General features: G+C 57.7%; 1 protein-coding gene across 3 annotated transcripts; it reads left to right on the forward strand.

Annotated features, from left to right (window-relative positions):
• Positions 1 to 12,704: 12,704 nt before the first annotated feature.
• TMEM250 (transmembrane protein 250) lies at positions 12,705 to 16,891 on the forward strand. 3 transcript variants are annotated; one of them, XM_063082517.1, is made up of 2 exons: positions 12,705 to 13,154; positions 14,446 to 16,891. In XM_063082517.1, exon 2 carries the CDS (start codon positions 14,527 to 14,529, stop codon positions 14,944 to 14,946), a length of 420 nt encoding a protein of 139 aa, XP_062938587.1. In that variant the 5' UTR covers positions 12,705 to 13,154; positions 14,446 to 14,526; the 3' UTR covers positions 14,947 to 16,891. The 3 variants fall into 3 exon arrangements, with proteins under 3 accessions (XP_062938587.1, XP_062938589.1, XP_062938588.1); XM_063082519.1 differs by having other exon boundaries at positions 12,705 to 12,915; XM_063082518.1 differs by lacking the exon at positions 12,705 to 13,154 and adding an exon at positions 13,214 to 13,519.
• Positions 16,892 to 18,222: the final 1,331 nt, after the last annotated feature.

Consider the following 18,222-nt stretch of genomic DNA (forward strand, 5'->3'; position numbering starts at 1 on the left):
AGACGCTCCGGCGGGCCCCAGGAGAGCCAACCCCTGCCACTGCCCCTTCTAACGTCAAGGAGGGAGGCTCGGGGGTGGAGAACCTGCCCCGGGATGCACCCACCTGCAAGGGGCAGCTCTGGCCACCTGCCCTTAACCACGCCCCAGAGCCCTGGCGTCTTCAGAGGGCAGGAGGGCTTTGTAGGGGATGTGTCTGCAGACCCTCGGCTCCCCCAGAGGACATGACTGTCCCACCCTGTCTCCCAGGGCAATGGGCAGCCCAGCCCCTGATGAGAATCAATGCTTCTTGCCCCCCGACCCCTGCCCAGTGCTGAGAGCAAATGCTCCTGAGGATTGAGTCTCAGGACGGCGACAGGTGCCCACAATCACCCCTCCCATGACAGCCGGGCAGCACTAAGTTGTCTGAGCCTGTTCTGTCAGAGGTACTGTTACCCACCAGACCCCACTGCACAGAGCATGGAGTAGGGAGCAGGGGTCAGTGCCTGGTGAGCAGGGTTAGGAGCATCTTCGTAGGGGACACGGTGCTCATGTGGACACTGAGCTGTGGGGCTGCAAGCCACCCCACCCAGCCCCCACCCCACCTACACTGTCTTCTCAGCACAGCAGAAACAGCGCTTCCAAAGCCCTGCCAGGAGAACCCTGGCCCTGTCCCCAGCCCTGCCCTCTGCCTCTCCCATCCCCTAGGCTGTGGGGCTGCTCCATCCCTGGGACTCTGCCCTGCTGTCCCCTAGGCTGTGGGGTTGTTTTTTTCTGGGCCTCTGCCCTGCTGTCCCCTGGGTTGGCTGCTGCATCAACCCTCACCACTCCACTTTCTACTGAGCACTCCTGCGGGCAACGCCAGCCTGGCTCGATGTGCGGGAGCCCAGCATGGACCAAAGACTGGGGGTGGGTCAGCAGGAACCTGCCCCCTGAGACAATGAGACAGTACAGCTGTCAAGAACCCCCTGTTCAAAGGTTTCTGGAGAGTCATTTTGGCTCATTCCAACTAGGCAGGCCCGCACCCGGCACAGGGACATACAGGGCGTGGCAGGTGGGCAAACAATCCCTCCCCGCCGACGGGGTGGTGTATTAGTCCACTACTGTTACTTATAACAGAAATATCTGAAACTGGGTAATTTATAAGAAAATGAAATTTGTTGCTTACATTTTGGGGGGCTGGGAAGTCCAAAGTCTAGTGAACACCTCTGGTGGGGGCCTTGTTGGCGACAGTGACGCAGAGGTCTCACATGGCAGAATGGCAGAGCAGAGAGAGCACTGGCTCCTCACTGGCTCTTTTTAAAGCCCTCACCACGATCAACATTAAACCGTCAATGGGTTAATCCACTTACCAGGCAGGTCCTCACAATCTAACCACCCCTTCAAGACCCCGCCTTACAATTACTATCATAGGATTTCCCGCCCTCTTCACACTGTCACAGTGGGGACCAAGCATTAAAGTTCAGGGAACACAATTCAATGTGTAATAGATAGGTCTGGGACAGATACCACGGATGGGTCTGGCCGGGGGATCTGGAAGGCTTCATGGAAGAGGAGGCCTTGAGCTGAATCTGGAAGAATAAGCCAGGAAGAGTTGGTCGAGGGATGGAAAAGGGTGCTAGACGGGTGGCCAGGAGGAGCAGAACCGGGGGGGCAGAGGCTCGGTGGCAGTGGGAGCGTGGCACACACCGGCAGCTGCAGACAGCGTGGTTTCCTGGGATGGCATGGCCTGCGTGGAGACCTGGCCGAGCTGGAGTCTCTAGAGGCTGAGAAAGGAGCTCAGACTCCAGCCTATGGGTCAGGTTTGTGTTTGAAAAGATTCCCTCTGCATTGGAGGCACCTGCAGGAGGACGCATCAGAAGCATCTGGAAGGACCGGTGCGGAGTGTGGGGCGCAGAGCAGGGAGAGCACAGTTCACAGCCAGAAAAAGCACTAACAGTGCAGGCACCCGAGCACGTGCTGAACGGGACGCCGTACACGGTTATGCAGCATCTGCACGAGCCGAAATCGGGCCTGGATGCGAGCCGGGGATGAAGACGGGCAAATGCTGGGGGTCCACTCACGGGAGGTCCCTGGAGCAGGAAGATTCACTGAGACAGGAAGCAGAGTGGTGGGTGCCGGGGCTGGGGGACGGGGGCAGGGAGCTGGTGTTCCACGGGGAAGCCGTTCAGTTTGCGAGGATGAGAAAGTTCTGGGGTGGACGTGGCGGTGGCTGCGCAGCGCGAGTGAGACGAACACGGCCGAGCCGTGTGCCGAGGCCCACGTCATGAAAAACAGAGAGAGACAGAGAGAGACAGAGAGAGAGACAGAGAGAGACAGAGACAGAGAGAGACAGAGAGAGAGACAGAGAGAGAGACAGAGACAGAGAGAGAGAGAGAGACAGAGACAGAGAGAGACAGACAGAGAGACAGAGAGAGACAGAGAGAGAGACAGAGACAGAGAGAGACAGACAGAGAGAGAGACAGAGAGAGAGAGCCAGAGAGAGAGAGAGAGAAAGAGAGAGAGCCAGAGAGACAGAGACAGAGACAGAGAGAGAGACAGAGAGACAGAGAGAGAGAGAGAGACAGAGAGAGAGACGGGGGGGGGAGACGGAAACGCACGCTCCCAAGCTCGGCCCGGGGAGAGGGAGGCTGCTCTCTGTCTCACTAGGTCCCCAATCCTGGAAATGATCCGTCTACTAAAAAAGTTAAATTAGGAAGTGGTCATGACCGCAAGATTGGCCATCAGGAGTGACAACGAGGACAGTCTAGGGTCCTCCCACCTCTGGCCTGCTGTGAGGAGTTAGGGAGTGTCCCCAAGGGGGGAACAGGTAGCTGAGGGTTAGGGAAGACCCAGGGCCACAGGGAAAAGTGTTTCCCACACAGCTTGTGACAAGCACATCGTGACCGTCAGAGCTTGGGAATGGCCTGTTGGTTCCAGGTGATGGCTCAGTGGCCTGGTTGGTGGTGGCTGTGCTTGGTCAGCTCTGGGTGGTGCAACCCGGGATGCAGACGCCGTGGCTCCCAGGGAGCTCAGAGGGCAGGCCGAGGGGTGCCTTCAGAATGCCACCTGAAGCGGTCAGGAGCTCAGACTGACGCAAAGAGGGGTCCTCCGTGAGCAGCTCAGACGAGCCCCCACTCCCTACCTCCCTCTTTCTCTGTCTCTCCTGTTTTTCTGTCTGTCTGTATATGTGTGTGTACGTCTCTCTCTGGTGTCCCTCATGCTAGAATTACACAGTCTGCAGCTGTGACTCTGGCTGAATTAGATTCACTAAATCTTACGAAAAGAAACAAAACCCCTGTAAAGCTCGGGCTTACGGACCCCTCGAGTCTGCTGCACAGACTAGGCCACAAACCCTCCACTCGCAGGCCTGTGAGCTGGTAATAGGAAAAAAAGGTTCTGAGAGCTGCGGCTATAGAAAAATGAATGGGTTTGGGCCAGCCCGTGGCTCACTCGGGAGAGTGCGGTGCTGATAACACCAAGGACCCGGGTTCGGATCCCATATAGGGATGGCCGGTTCGCTCACTGGCTGAGCGTGGTGCTGACAACACCAAGCCAAGGGTTAAGATCCCCTTACCTATCATCTTTAAAAAAAAAAAAAAAGAAAAGAAAAGAAAAATGAATGGGTTTTATTCAGACCTAGGAGCAACGGTCCTAGTGGCTTCTCTGAGAGTTCTGAAAAGCGACGTGGATCAGACCTGTGAGTCTTTTATATTTAAGTCATAACCTGGGACACCTGGGTGCCCAAACGCAATTACATTAAGTAGTAACAAGGAACACCTGAGGACATTTACAGCAAATGCTCGGCAAGATTCTGAACATCTGAGGGGCCCTGACATTTTCCTATTTTTTCCCAACAACACCCCACAAAACTTTGGTTCCATTTTTAAAGCACAAACTCTCGTGCAGGTCCAGATGTCAGTGTGATGTGCCCAGGTTGGGTGGTCCCATCGGACGTGGGGTCTTCTGCAGTGACTGAGTAAACCCTGGAGCTCAGCATCAGATGGTTGGGAAACAAAGCAGCCGGAGCCATCCCGGGTGCACGTGTCTGCTCTGTGCCCCCCGTGCAGGCATCACTCCATGGCCACAGCCTTCAAGCCATTGGCCTCTCTCCCCACAGGCCCAGTGTCCGTCCCTGGGTGGCTGTCTGCCTGCCACTGCCCCCTAAAAAGACATAATCCTCACTTAATCAGGAACCAGATAAGAGCGAACAGGCTCAGTAGGGGAAATGTGGCTGGAAATGGAACCACTCTGAGCATAGTTTGGTTCTCCTTGTTCTAGAAAAGACTGGGAAGGAGCTGGCCGAGGCTGGTGTGAGCTCAGGAGCTGCCGGAGCCCAGCAACGTCAGCGTGGAGTTTGTCCCAGAGGGTGCTTCCCAGGCCCAGCTGATCCAGGTCAGAGGCGAAGGCCGCGACGCCCAGACGGCAGCAGGTGTGGACTCTGCTTGGCGGAGCCTGTCTCCGCGAGAGGCAGAGGTGCGGCAGCTGCCCGAGTGGAAAGAGTCCGTCCTGCGTGACAGCCACCTCCATGGGCCTGCCGCCCCTCGCCCGGTGTCCTGTCCTGGACCCCTTGGGGTGTGTGTTCCCAGGAATTCATCATCTCCTGGCCTCCAGATTACTCTGGGGCTGATTAAATTAGCGAATGCAATCACAATTTGAAGCAAGTTAATTGAGAGAATTTATTTGGGCCTGACAGTTTTATGCATACTTGATTAAGTATTATAAGGTTTGTTTTTGATTTTGCATAATTTAACTTTAAATCCTGCACTGGGGGGCCCATCAGCCATTAACGACCAAAATAAACCTCTTTTAAGATGCATCTATTTATGATTTATTTCTAAATGCTGTATCTTCCAGATTTTTTTTTGATGCCGTTGCCAAAGTGACAAATATGTTTAAAGTAACATTTTGAGTCATCCCGTTAACCCTATAAATCTTCCGGAATGTATACAATTCATTAAAAGTTTTGAAAGAAGTACAAGTTAGCATTTATATTGCAACAAGTGACATATAAATGCCAATGTTTGTCTTCTGAGCATGCCATAAAACACCTCTGCGGAGCGGGCTGCTCGGAGCCGTGCGGTCGCCCACGCTCTGGGGTAGTGATGAGCTCCTCACAAATCTTCGCTGCTGTCAACACAAAACTGTTCAATCAACAGGAGCGTGAGTTGTGTCTTTTGTGAAATTAACACATGAGAAAATACATCCCAGGCCTGGGCCGGGGGACACGGGCGGCCCTGGGAGGGTCTGAACCCAGCTGAGAGCTAACCTTGAATGCGAGCCTCGCGAGTCCTCTTTGTGGCCCAGGTCTGGGTTTTGGGAGGGCACATCTGTTAAACAGCCAAGGGCCTGCTGCCTGGGAGAAGATCAGGGCCACCAAGAAAATGAGCCAGTGGCTCCCCCTGCCTGTGTTGAAAGGCCAAGTCTCCGTCCACAAGCTGCTTTCAATGAGCACTTCTCCGCTTCTGATGGCAGCATTTATTGAGCACTTATTCTGCCCTGGGCCTTGGCTGAGGGCTTCCTATCATTAAATCCTCTTTAATGGCCACTGGGGATGAGCTGCCCGGCCCACAGATGAAGACGTGCACACTTAGGAAGATTAAGCAGTTTACCTGACCTCTTTCTTGCAACTTGGGGAGGAGGGGGAGACAGGTCTGAAATCAGGACAGATCTGTAACCTGTAAACTGCGCCCTGACAGTCCTGACGCACTCACAAAGCCCCAGATATGGATCTGTGTGCCGCCGTTGTGAGCAGGCTGTCATGCGTGTGCACGAGGGGCCAGCACTGCTCCCACCTGTGGGAGGCAACAGGGAGATGCCCTGAAGCCCACTGCCCTCCAACTCCGTCGGGCCTCCGTTCGCAATGTCTGGCACAAGCCAGGCGCTTTGATCAGCCAGCTAGTCAACAAAGCAGGTGCATCCTGGGCCCTACAACGTGCCGGTGCCAGGAATACAGTGGTAAGCACGTGAGGCCTCTGCCCTCCAGAGAGGCAGGACAGGCAATAAAACAAGCATGTGAAATAACTAATGAGCTCAGAGGGTGAAGATGTGAGGCAGCAGGGCCACGCTGCCTGGGTCTGAGTCACGAGCTCAAGCCGGCTTGGGAAGACTGGGGGACGGTGAGCTGGCACAGGGCACAGCAAGCAGGGCCCAGGCAGTGGGATTCAAAGCTCTCAGCTGTCTCTGTCATGGAAGAGGATCCTCCTGCTTGGGCCCCTGGGGAGCCCACCACTCTGCATTCCCCTGAGATGACTTTGGGGGAGCTTTCGTTTGCATCCAGGCCAGTACGGCACAGAGAACCTGATCCAAGTACCGGCCCGCCCGCCTTACACCCCGAGTGACCTTGAGCAGGTTACTGCAACCCTCTGGGCCCCTGCAAAACGGGGCAGTAACAGCTCCCTTTGCCAGGTTTTCATGACTAACACTGCTGGGAGACAATGCACATGGGTGCTGGACAGAGTGCCCGGGGCACACTCGCCACTGTGAAACACAGTTGCCTGCATTATCTGTGGCTGTGGAACAAATTGTCCCAGAACGCAGTGGCTTCCAACAATAATAAATGCTTTGCTAGGGCTGCCATGAAAAAGTGCCACAGACTGGGGGTTGTAGACAACAGACATCTATTCTCTCACAGTTCTGGAGGCTGGAAGTCTGAGACCAAGGTGTCGCAGGGCTGGTTCCTTCCGAGGCCACCCTCCTTGGCTTGCAGGTGGCATCTTCTTCTGTGTCCTCTCATGGCCGTCCATGTGTGTATGTCTGTGTCCTAACCTCCTCTTCTTATAATGACACCAGTCACATTGGATTAGGGCCCATCCTAATGACTTCATTTTACCTTAGTAACCTCTGTAAAGACCCCATCTCCAAATGCAGTCACATGCTGAGGTCCTGGGGGCTGGGGCTTCAGCATATGAATTTGCTGGGGACACAATCCAGCCCCTAACAACACTTCGTATCTCTCTCAGTTCCGTGAATCAGAATTGAGGTGTGGCTAAGCTGAGGGATCTGGCTTGGGGTCTCTCACGAGGTTGCAGAAAGGATGTCGTCGGGCTGAGGCCCTGTGATGGCTTGACAGGGTCTGGAGAGTGGTGCCCCTGCAGGGCTGCTTGAGCGTCCTTACAGCATGGCAGCTGCCAAGCGCTCGCCCAGCTTCCCCTGTGCGTGACCCAAGAGACAGCAAGAGGGAAGCTGCGGCACCTTTAACAACCTAGCCTCGGAAGTCACACGGTCCCATCTGTCACGCCCTCTTGGTCTCATGGGTCACCTCCATCCAGTGTGGGAGGGACGACACGGGGGAGTTCCCATTGCAGGCCATCTTGGATGTGACTGCACAGCAGTAAGCAGTAGCCCAGCACTTGCAGGAGACAGGCCCTCTCTCACAGGTTTCACATGGGCCAGCAAAGGTGGCTGCCACCACACCCTACGAGGTCTGTGTGTTATCACCTCACTTTACAGATGAAGAAACTGAGGTCCAGAGAGGCTGGACTTTGTCCCCGCTAGGACGTGATGGAGTCAAACTGGCAGCTGGGTCTGGAGCAGCCTCTGGAGGCCTCTCCTCTGCAAGGCCCTCCACAAACGGTTGTTTCCGTGGTGGCCGCTGGGGTCCTGACTGGCCCTGTGACACACAGGCAGGCAGCCCAGGGAGAAGGGCATCCTCTCAGGTTTACGGGCGTAAAGGAGAAATCAGGGCAGGGATGGGAGATGCTGTGATCTCCTCATGAGACACACTGCTGCCCCAAATAGGCTGGGATCCTGTAACCAAGGAGCAGTGGGGATATGGCCATCAGGAGGACAGGTAGCCTCTGTGCCGAGTGCCGGGCTGACCAGGGATGTCTGCTGGGGGAACCAGGAGGCAGCCCAGCACGCGCCACGCAACAGCCGTCCATGGGCACGGGTTCGTCCGACACTTGGAGTCAGGCCTGGCTCAGCAGAAATCTCTGTCCTCGTCTGTAGCATGGAGGCACAGCTGCTGGCCTGGAGCATGGTTAGAATGGTTTGGAATGACGTGTTGTTCCGCTCAGACCAGTGGGGCACACAACAGACCACCCCAAACTTGGTGGCATAACACAGTGACCGCTTTGTTGCGCTCACAGACCTGCCAGGAAGGGCCGGACAGGCTTCTGCGTTCCATGCCGTCTGAGGGGGCGAGCTGGGAAGACTCGAGCTGGCGTCCCAAAGGTCTGAGCCCCGTCACTGGAGGCTCCTTCCCTCACAGGTCTGACACGTGGGCCGGGATACAAAGAGACAGAGAATAACAAATGCCGGCGAGGATGCAGAGAAAGGGGGACCCTCCTACACTGTTGGGGGGACTGTCAGTGCAGCCACTATGGAAAATGCTTGTTGACGGCAAGATTGCCACTCTGTTCCTGTAAAGGCCAAAGGCAGACGTTTTCAGTGCCGCGAGCTGGTGGGGTCCCTGTCCCAGCCGCTCATCTCTGTCTTGGTAACGCCAGAGCAGCCACAGGAACTGTGCAGACCACTGAGCAGCCGCTTCAGCCCGGGTCCCTGGTTTTCACCCCCTGCCTTAAAGCCTCCTGCGGACTTGGAGCCCTTTGAGGTCCTTCCCACAGCCTGTGGCACCACGCACTGTCCCAGCAGGTGGCGCCAGGCCACCGTCCACAGCTTGCTCCTGTGCAGCAGGCCTGGACGGGCCTGGGGGTTGGAAACTGGGGTGGGGACCCCAGCTGGACCTCCCACCCCAGGACAGGCCTGCTGCAAACAGCACAGGTCCAGGGCTTCCCCTGGCCGGGCCACTGAGCTGGACCTGGGCACTGAGCTGCGATCAGGGTCCCAGGGCCATGGAATGGATTCAGTAGATGGCACCCAGCCCTTCTAAGGAGTGAGGTAACAGAACTTAGCAGGGTGCCTGGTGAGGGGAAGAGCTGTCTCTGAAGCTTCTTGAGTTATTTGAACACGCGTGTGTGTGGACTGGCTCACCAGGCTAAAAACACCTCTTCCCAAGGCTGGGAAGGAAAGGTTGCAGCTGCGGGCATGGACAAGGGGCAGGCAGAGAGCAACCAGAACACCCCCCCCCCACCTACTCAGGAGGGACTGAGGGCTCCAGGGAAGGGTGGCATGTGGGCACAGGCAGCTTGCCAGAGGCGGGGCTACATGAGCTGGGTCCTGAAGGGTGAGCAGGAGCACGGCAGGTGGAGGGGGGACATAGGGACAGAAAAAGCAAGAGCGAAGGGCAAGGCAGGGACAAGACTCTGCCCGGAGCAACAGGGGCCTCAGGCCACTCTGGGGGAGAGGGCTGGGTGGAGGCTGGAGAGGAAAACACAAAAAGCCACCACCCCGGGGCCACTGCACAAGCCCAGCCAGGGAGAAGGTGCATCTTGAGAAATACTTCCTGAAACATCCCCCTCCCATGCCCTCCGGAAGCTTTCCCACACTGCTTCTAGAACCCCTCCCTCAGCCGGCCCTGGGCTCAGGCCCTGTGGCCTCTTCCTTTCCCGACCCTACCAGGCCCTCCTTACCAACTAAGCCTTTTGGAGGGGGTGTGGGTGGGTCAGGATCAGGGCGACCTGCAAGGAGCAAGGGGAGGTGGGTGGCCTGGTGGGTGCAGGGAGCTGCCTCAGTAAGAGCATCTAGTCATGAAAACAAGAACAAAAGACCAGAATCCCCTATCACCCGGGGGGAGGGAGTCACTCCTGTGTGTGTGGAACTAGCAGGTCTCCGAACCTGACTTCAAAATTAATCCAAGGAGCATGAAGTGTTTCCCTGACCCCTCGGTTGAACTAAAATCTTCAAACAGGAATCTTCAAAATTCTCATTCTCCCAGGAAAGGCAACCCCAAAGCTCCCACTGTCCCCTCACCCCAAACCCCAAACCCCAAGTGACATTCAGACCCTGGAAGCAAAGGGCAGGCCCTCAGCACACTCCTCACCCACAGGTGGAGCTACCATCTGGATGGGGGGTGGTGACCAGGGACTGGCTGCATAGACATGTGACCATCAACTGCAGAAGGGGTGACAAGGTGATGGGAGGGACCTCCCAGGGGCAATTCACAAAGCAGAGCTGACTGGTCCCATCCAGTTGGTAGGAAGGAGCACAGTGTGACTGGAGGGCCCAGCCTGAAGGACGGGAGGGTGGAGATCACAGTTTTCCTGGCGAGATTCTAATGCACCAACTTGTTTCAGGCTCCACTGGCTGACACACACCCCTTTTTATTTTACAAAAACGGCCTTTTTGTCACAATGAAAGAAAATTAAAGTTAAAACAATACAAAAATGTATAAAAAAGAAAGTAAAAATGATCTCCAATCCCACTACACACAAACAATCTCTGCAAACACATATCTGCTTCCAGAATTTTATACACAAACCCGTACTTTTACGAACACGTGTGCACTGATGACGGACATCACACACAGGACTTTGGGATCCACTTCTGACTCAGTGTATGGGAAGCGGGTTCACCTGATCCTGGAGCAGTGTAAGCTTCAGGGCCTCCTTGCCGTGTGGCCCCTTGCAGGGCCTGTACCTAATTTTTATTTGCAATTTTGTATTCTTTTCTTAAGAAGGGTCCCTCAAATTATATAAGCTCCAGGCCCCACAGAACCAGCATCCACGCCAGCTGCACAATATTTCAGGGTCTGGAAGCAAACAGCAGCCAGGGACAGACAGGTTAGCTGACCTATTTCTTAAGGGTCCTGGTCATCAGAACCTTTAATATCATGACCATACTCACCAAATAATCTTTGACTTTGGCTTGGGGTGATGCTGATCTACAAAGAAAGTGTTCTCTGGCCAGCTGGTCTGGGATGTTGTCCCAGGTGAAGCCCATGCATCTGGCAGGACACCCACCACCTTCTCTTGTCATTTGCCCTGAGGCCTGTCCCTGTCACAAGATGGCGAGTGCTTCAAGGGTGGGGACTCTGTTCTATTTACCTGTGTCCCTGGTACCCAGATCAGAGCAGCCGTGGGGTGGATGCTGGAATCTTGGTGAACGCCCATGGGCGGTGCTTTTCCCAGTGCTGAGCACAGCAGGACACAGGGCAGGCCTAAACTAGAGCTGTAGTCAATAGATGTTGGGATGTCCAAGAAGGGAGAGCTCAAGAAACCCAGAATGAAGAGTGGGGGCCATATGGACCAGGTGTAGAGCTGCTCCACAGACACGTGACCGTCCTCATCACTACACAGAAGCCTTGAGTGACAGGTGGCCCCTGGTCACACGCTGTCCTTGACCTGTCTCCAAGTGCTGACTCCTCAGCACTTGCTGCATGTGAGGGCAAAACTCCTTACTTGGTTTTACTCTAATGGCTCTTGAAACAGACAAAAGAGAAGCACCGACATCACGATGCTTTTTATTACGTCAGTAGTCAAACGTGTGGACCTGCCTCACAGCTTGAGAGGTGGACACGCGAGCCCACGCTGGACACCAGGGAAGGAAGGACGCCTGCGTTTCTTTTGGAAGATTTGCCACCGGTCACCAAAAAGGGCTCCTGGAGCTGTGCTACCTACCAGTGGTGTAGCGGATTGAATTATGTCACCCTGAAACTCACTGAAGCTTGAACTGTGTCCCCCAAATTTTACATATTAGAAACTTAGCCCCCACAGTGACTGTTACAAGGGTGGGAAATCCTACTATGGTAACTGAAGGTGGAGCCTTGAAAAGGTGATTGGATTGTAGGGCCTCGCAGTCACGAAGACTAAAACTGGTGGCCTGGGTGTGGTTCTGAGGGCTTTAAAAGAAGAGAGTGTATGAGGTCACCTCTGCTCTGCCACTTCACAATGTGATATCCTGCGACATTGAAGTCACCACCAAGACCCTCACCAGAAGTGTTCCCTCGACTTTGGACTTCCAAGCCTCTGTAACTGTGGGCAGTAAATTTCGCTTTCTTTATAAATTACCGAGTCCCGCGTATTTTGTTATAAACAACAGAAACGGACTAATACAACTGGACTTTCTTGATTCCAGCTCAGGCCAGGGCAAAGAAGGCTGGTGCTGTGGCGCGGGTAGGGCCTCGTCCCTGTCGCTTATGTAGTGGAGGCCGGTTCCCCAGCCACTGGGCGGGCTGCCCTGCCCGTCAGCCCTGTTCAAAAGGCCAGGGCCCGAGAGCCGGCTTCCCAAGGTCGTGCCCGCTTCCAGGGCAGTCTGCACCCAACGACTGGGCTCGGCGGGCAGGACGCAGCCCCCTGTCCCCGGTGGGACCACGCTGAAGGCCTCCCCTTCATGGCTACCCCACTTTCCAAGCTCCCCATGGGGCTGCCTGATCCCGCCTTCCATCCACCAGCCATGCTCCAAACACGCCCCAATAAACTTCTGCTGGAAACCTGTAGGGACTAGGCAAGGTCACAGACTGGTACCCAGCCCCAGCCTTCCCTCCCGGGGGCTTCCCGGGACTCTCGGGCTGCTGCTATGGCCTGCGCCTGCTCCGGGGCTGTCTGCCCGCTTCGGCCGCTGCCCACAGCCCCGACCAACCCGCCGTGGCCACCACCTCCCCGCCCTGTGTGCATGCTCAGTCTGCGGCCCGTGGGTGGCGTCTCCCGGACCCGGGGGCTCCGGGACTGTCCCCCTGGGGCGCGCCCTCCCACGTCTCTGGAGCCCTGAGGTCTCCCCAGCCCGGGCGCGGGTGGCCGGCAGAGATGCTTCTCCAAGGTCCAGCGAGAGACCCACACTCGAGGGGCCTTCCCGCGGGGATGCGCCTGCACAGTGCCCACCGCCTGGGGCGCGGCGGCGCGTGCGCTGAAGAGCTGCCTGAGGGCGGCACTAGCAAACCCACCATCTGCGCCTGCGCAGAACAGGCCGAGGCTCCGGCGGAGCACGAGGGGCGGTAGCGCCAGGGCCGCTCGCGGCGTGCGCGCGCCCGCCCGCCCGCACGCACGCACGCACGCACACCCTCGGGAAGCGTCGAGTTCCGGGACGTGCAGAGCGGCCGAGGAGGGAGAAAGGAGGCGCCGCTCGGTGCCGGCGCGGTCAGAGGGGACGTGAGGACCGCCCTACGGTGGCCGCAGAGGGAAGGTACTACGGCGCCCACGCTGGGCCAAACACCGCCGGCGGCCGGGCCTCGGCGCCCCTTATCCCGCGGAGCGACCCCATCTGGGGATTCGTGAGGGGCCGGACCCGTAGCCGTCCCGCCGGCGCCCCGGCACCATGCGCCTGCAGCCCTGAGCGACACGGGAGTCCGCGGGCCCGGACCCCAGCCTCGCCTGCCCGCCCCGCGGTCCGGAACGCCGGCGCCGCCGCCGTGAGGGCATCGGGTGAGCGGGAGGGGCGGGCCGCGGGCTCCGGGCGGCCGTCTCCAGGGCGACGCGCGCGGGGGGACCCGGAAGCGGTGCGGGCGGGTGCCGCCGCCCGGCGGGGTCTTCCCGCGCTGACACGCTCAGGCGAGGGCGCTGGCGCTCCCGAATGCCCGGGGTCGGGCTTACGTGGCGCGGCTCGGCCGGGCGAGCTGTCCGCAGGCGGGGGCCCCAGCGGAGGCGGGGGCCAGGCCGGGGAGGAGCCGCGGAGGCCCCCGCACCGACGCTCTCGGCCGCGTCCCCCGTCCCGCCACCAGCCTTGGTGCCCCGGTTTTATACCGCCCGCGCTTTCAGCTCATTTCCATCCACGATTATCCGGGCGAGCTGTAAGTAGCAGGTGAAGCCGGGGAGCCGTCCGCCTGCTCGCCTTCCTTTTCGGCCCAGTCTGGAGGGCCGCTGCCATCCGCTTGGCGAACAGCGCGGACCTGGTCCCTGTGGCGCAGTGCCCTGCCGTGTCACCAGCAGCTGTCGTGGCTGCGCAGCCATTCTCCGCCCCTCCTCCCACAGCAGCCCCGGGGGCAGCGCTGTTGGCATCCCGGGTTTATAGAGCGGTCACAGTCGCAGGGTTAGATAATCTGCCCAAGGGCGCTCCTAAGAAGTGACAGCACCGCGGTCCAGGCCCCGCCGGTGACTCCAGAGCCCCTCCCCCGCCGCCTGCCCCTCCCCCGCCGCCTGCCCCTCCCCCCCAGCACTTGGCACATCCAGGTGCTGAAGTGGACTGCTCCGTGCGGGACATCCCTGCTCCTCATCCCGATCCTGTGTGACTCCTGTGGGATGCCATTCTAGGACTTTTGTTGTCCCTGGATAAAGTCCGGGGGAGTAATGGGCACACTGAGTAAAAGCCAGAGGGTCCCTGACGAGTGGAGCCCGGGAAGCCTGCGGGAAGGAGCGAGGCCAGCCGGAGCCTCTGCTCGTCCCTTCCCCGTCGTTTTCGGCATTGCCCGCCTCCAGGGAGGCCCTCTCCTGGCCATTCTGGGTGGGGAAGCCCGTGGCCACTGTCCCACCAGGCCCTCCTTCCCCGGCATTGGGGGTGGAATTGGCACTTTTGGTTTTCACATGTTGCAGGTCCCTTGGAAGTATCCTTGGATGGGTTCGTGAAGACTAAGCCCAGTGGGTGCCTGCAGATCCCCGTCCTGGACTCAGTTTCCCTGCAGCCCCAGGGCTGGCATTTGCGCCCAACGACCTCTCCGGGATGGACGCTGTCGCAGTGTCCTCGGACTCACCAGGGCCTTTCCTTGTGCTCTCGCTGCAGGCCGACGTCTCCCCCGTGGCTCCGCTGCGGGCCCCCAGGCCTAGGTGCCCATGACACCTCTGCTGACCGCCGCCGGGCCCAATGCCGGTCATGCCCATCCCGCGGCGGGCGCGCTCCTTCCACGGCCCGCACAGCACCTGCCTGCACGCGGCCTGCGGGCCGGTCCGCACCTCGCACCTGGCGCGCACCAAGTACAACAACTTCGACGTGTACGTGAAGACGCGCTGGCTGTACGGCTTCATCCGCTTTCTGCTCTACTTCAGCTGCAGCCTGTTCACGGCCGCGCTGTGGGGCGCGCTGGCCGCCCTCTTCTGCCTGCAGTACGCGGGCGTGCGCGTCCTGCTGCGCTGCCAGCTCAAGCTGTCGCTGCTGCTGCTGCTGCTGGGCCGCCGGCGCGTCGACTTCCGCCTCCTGAACGAGCTGCTCGTCTATGGCATCCACGTCACCATGCTGCTGGTCGGGGGCCTGGGCTGGTGCTTCATGGTCTTTGTGGACATGTGAGGGCGCGGCCGGCCTTGTGCCGGCGCCCCCTGCCATACCCGCCTGCAGTCGGGCTCTCTTCTTGATGGGGTACGGTTAGTCAGGGCCCTTTTCCTTGCAGCCCATCCCACAGGCAACCCAGCCTGGTGGTGCTGTCCCCTGCTCCCTCCCGGGGGAGAAAAGGGCTGAGACTTCCGTGCCATGGCACCATCCCTCCAGCCAGCTGTCTTCTCGCCCTCCCGTGGGCGTGTTTCCTGGACGCCTGCTGTGGCTCCTGCTTGTGCTTGTTCAGGTTGTACTGCAGGGTGGCCCATGTGCGCTACAGAGCCTCCATGTGACTCCCCCCATCTCCCTGGCCTCTCTCCAGAGCCATGTCCAGTGGTGACTTCAGGCATCACCAGTGGTTTGGGAGACCTTGGACACACAGGGGTGTGCTGCCCAGCAGCAGCTCTGGAGGAGGGGTACCTACTGGCTGGACAGCCCCCTTCCTGTGTACTCCTGGTCCCTGCCTCAGCCTTAGGGACCCACAGCGCTCCACTAGCTGACACACTGCCCTGCTGCAAAACTGCCCTGGGCCGCCTGAGTCCTGACAGCCTGCAGACCACCCACCTCTGTCACCCAGAGGGGCTGTGTGGGTCCTGAATCCCAGGCCAGGCTTCAGGGTCCGTTTGGTTTGCTTAGACATGGTCTAGCAGGGAGCCATGATCAGCCTCGACCGGTTCCTAGCACAGGGGCTGGCCTGGGGAGTGCCAGAAGCCTGGGCGCCAGCTCCAGAGCAGCTGCAGGGATCTGCATCCATCCTGGGCAGGTCTGTTGAGAAAGTCAAGCAGATGCTGTAAATCTTTCCAAATGTGAATTTCTGGGGAAGCAACTCAATTTCTTTATGGCTTCTGGGGGGCTTTTGGCTGCTCTCTTTGAGATCACCCAGAACTGAGACTTGTGTGTCTCAAGTGCCCTGAGCAGATGTCAGGTGTCCATGAGGCCTCTGAGTGTGCACTACAGAGACAGGAGCAAGCAGTGTTTAGAGGGCTCCTCTTGGATTCCCGGCGTGTGCTGAGGGTGGGTGTAAGTGGACGGCTGTGCTGCCCCTTTGTCCCTGCCTTGGTGGCTGTCAGAGCATCTGAGGTGTAAAAAGAGGAAACGATGGTGGGGGCAGGAGCAGGGGGGCGGGAGGGGCACAGGGCTGGTGCTCAGTGAGGGCTTTCACGGAGAGAAGGAGATACCTGGGGCCAATGTAGACCCCGACTCCAGGCTTCTCTGTCACCAGAGGCTGGTGGTGGGAGGGCTGTCTGGATGAGACCCAGGCTGCCATAGGCAGGACGTGGGGCCCAGTGCTGAGGATGGCCAGTAGGTCAACACTCACCTGACCCCAAACTGTCGTCCCCACACCCCTGGGGGTGGGTGGTGGCCCTTTAGACCCTGCCCTCCCACGCGCACCAGTGGCCAGGGAGTTAGCACAGTTGTGTGCCCCTGGGAGATAAACTTAGAAGACCCAAATGAAGTAGATAGAGAAAGCAAAAAATGCTTGGCTGTAAGCTGTGCTCTTTAACTCGTAGCCAGCCTCTGTTCGAATACCTTCCAGTCTGAGGCCAGCGGGGCCTCCGAGAGGACGCCAGTCTGATTCCTGGTCAGGCGGGCGAGCAGCTTACCCAGACAGACCCCACTTCTCGCTGCAGAAAATCTTTTGCACTAAATCATGCTGTTCCTCAAAGAAGCTTTGTTTTATGTTAATTAACTCCTGTTACTCAGAACCACTGAAGCCTCCCTCACAGAGGGTGCAGGTGGGTCTTATCCACAGGGCAGGGTGGCAGGAGGGGCCTGGTGGTGCCGCCTGGAATTTGAACATGCAGTACAGGGGGTCCACGATCCCTTGCTACACGCTGAACACCACACGGCTCGGTGTCTTGAGTGCCTGTTAAATTCTTAATGAATGAACCACCTGCATTAAACCTATTTTTTTAATGTGTTGATGGAGTGATTGCTTTAAGCTCAAAATTTTTATTCCTTCTTTGAAGGATATAATAACCAACCAAAAACTCGGTAGAAACCGTTTTTCTTCTGTAAAATTGGGAAAATTTTTAAAAGCAGTCATTTACGATGTTGGGGAGGCCAGGGATTCTGCTGTTGGAAGCTTTCCTGAGGTGGTCCAGCTGGAAGGCGGGAATTTGTCAGCAGGGATGGTCACTGGTCACCCCAGTGCTGGCCCAGGGAGGGGCCTGTTCCATGAGGGCTGTGTTCTGCTTCTGATGCACCCATGGAAGAAAGTAGGACTTGGGGCTGTGAGTACAGCATGTTCTCAAGTTTGCGGGGAAGACACGTGCACAGAAGGAAAACTGGAAGAAAAACCAGAGATGCAACTCTTGTCTAACCAAAAAACCAGACTGAAAAATGGGAGACTTGGTATTTAGCGTGTTTACATTGTGAAGGCTTCCTCAGCTTCCGTAGAGGGCAAATTCATGTCTCTCATTTTTTCACTTGCGAAGACTTTTTCCAACATAGTGAGGGTGATGGTGGCTTCCTTCCAAGCAGCCAGTATGGACAGAAAGAGCCCCTTAAAGGAAGATTGGGTTTAGTTACGAGTAGCAACCTGTTTCTGGATTTTGTGAAACTTTTGGGGTTTAGTTTTTGATGGCAGAGAGTTTGTAAAATCCTTAGAAAAGCCATTGCCCCCAAAAGGCAGCTTGGGTGCTTAGGAGGGACAAGTTTGTTTTACCACTTCCAGGGCTGAGGCTTCCCAGACCGGGGCTTCTGATCTGAGGGTCTGGGTTGGGGACCCAGGTGATGCTGGGCCACAGCTGAGTGCCAGGGAGGGTGCAGGGCGCTGGAATGGCTGTGCCAGGTAGGCCGATGAGCATATGGGCCCCCTGGTGGGGCTCAGCCACAGCCCCACTCTAGGCGGCTTGGTCCTGGGAGAGCAGCTGGCACTTTGCATCACAGGGCATGGGTGAGGGTGGCTGTGCCTGGGATGGTTCCCCACTAGGCCCCTCACCATGCCCTCAGCAGTGCGGGGAGACCACCTTCCCTGGGAGTTTCCCTGGGCCCCCCACCTGGCTTCACCCTGTTTTTGGTGGATTGGGGGTGCTTTGTTGTTCCTTGTCTAGGTCACTTCTGTCCCATAGAACCTCCTGTGATGGTGGGAATGTCTCAGCTGCACTGTCCAGCGCAGGAGCCAACAGCCCTGTGTCACCCCTGAGCACATGGACCAGGGCTGCTATGACTGAGTGACTGAATGTTTCATCAGACCCAAGGTGACTGAGTTCCCTGGTAGAGAGCCCACAAGGATGTTGGTGTGCGCCA

Source organism: Cynocephalus volans, chromosome 17 (assembly GCF_027409185.1).
Source record: "Cynocephalus volans isolate mCynVol1 chromosome 17, mCynVol1.pri, whole genome shotgun sequence".
In the NCBI taxonomy this organism is placed as follows: Eukaryota; Metazoa; Chordata; class Mammalia; order Dermoptera; family Cynocephalidae; genus Cynocephalus; species Cynocephalus volans.

Coding starts and splice junctions, on each gene's coding strand:
- TMEM250 (XM_063082517.1), top strand. CDS start 14,527: ATGCCGGTCATGCCCATCCCGCGGCGGGCGCGCTCCTTCCACGGCCCG.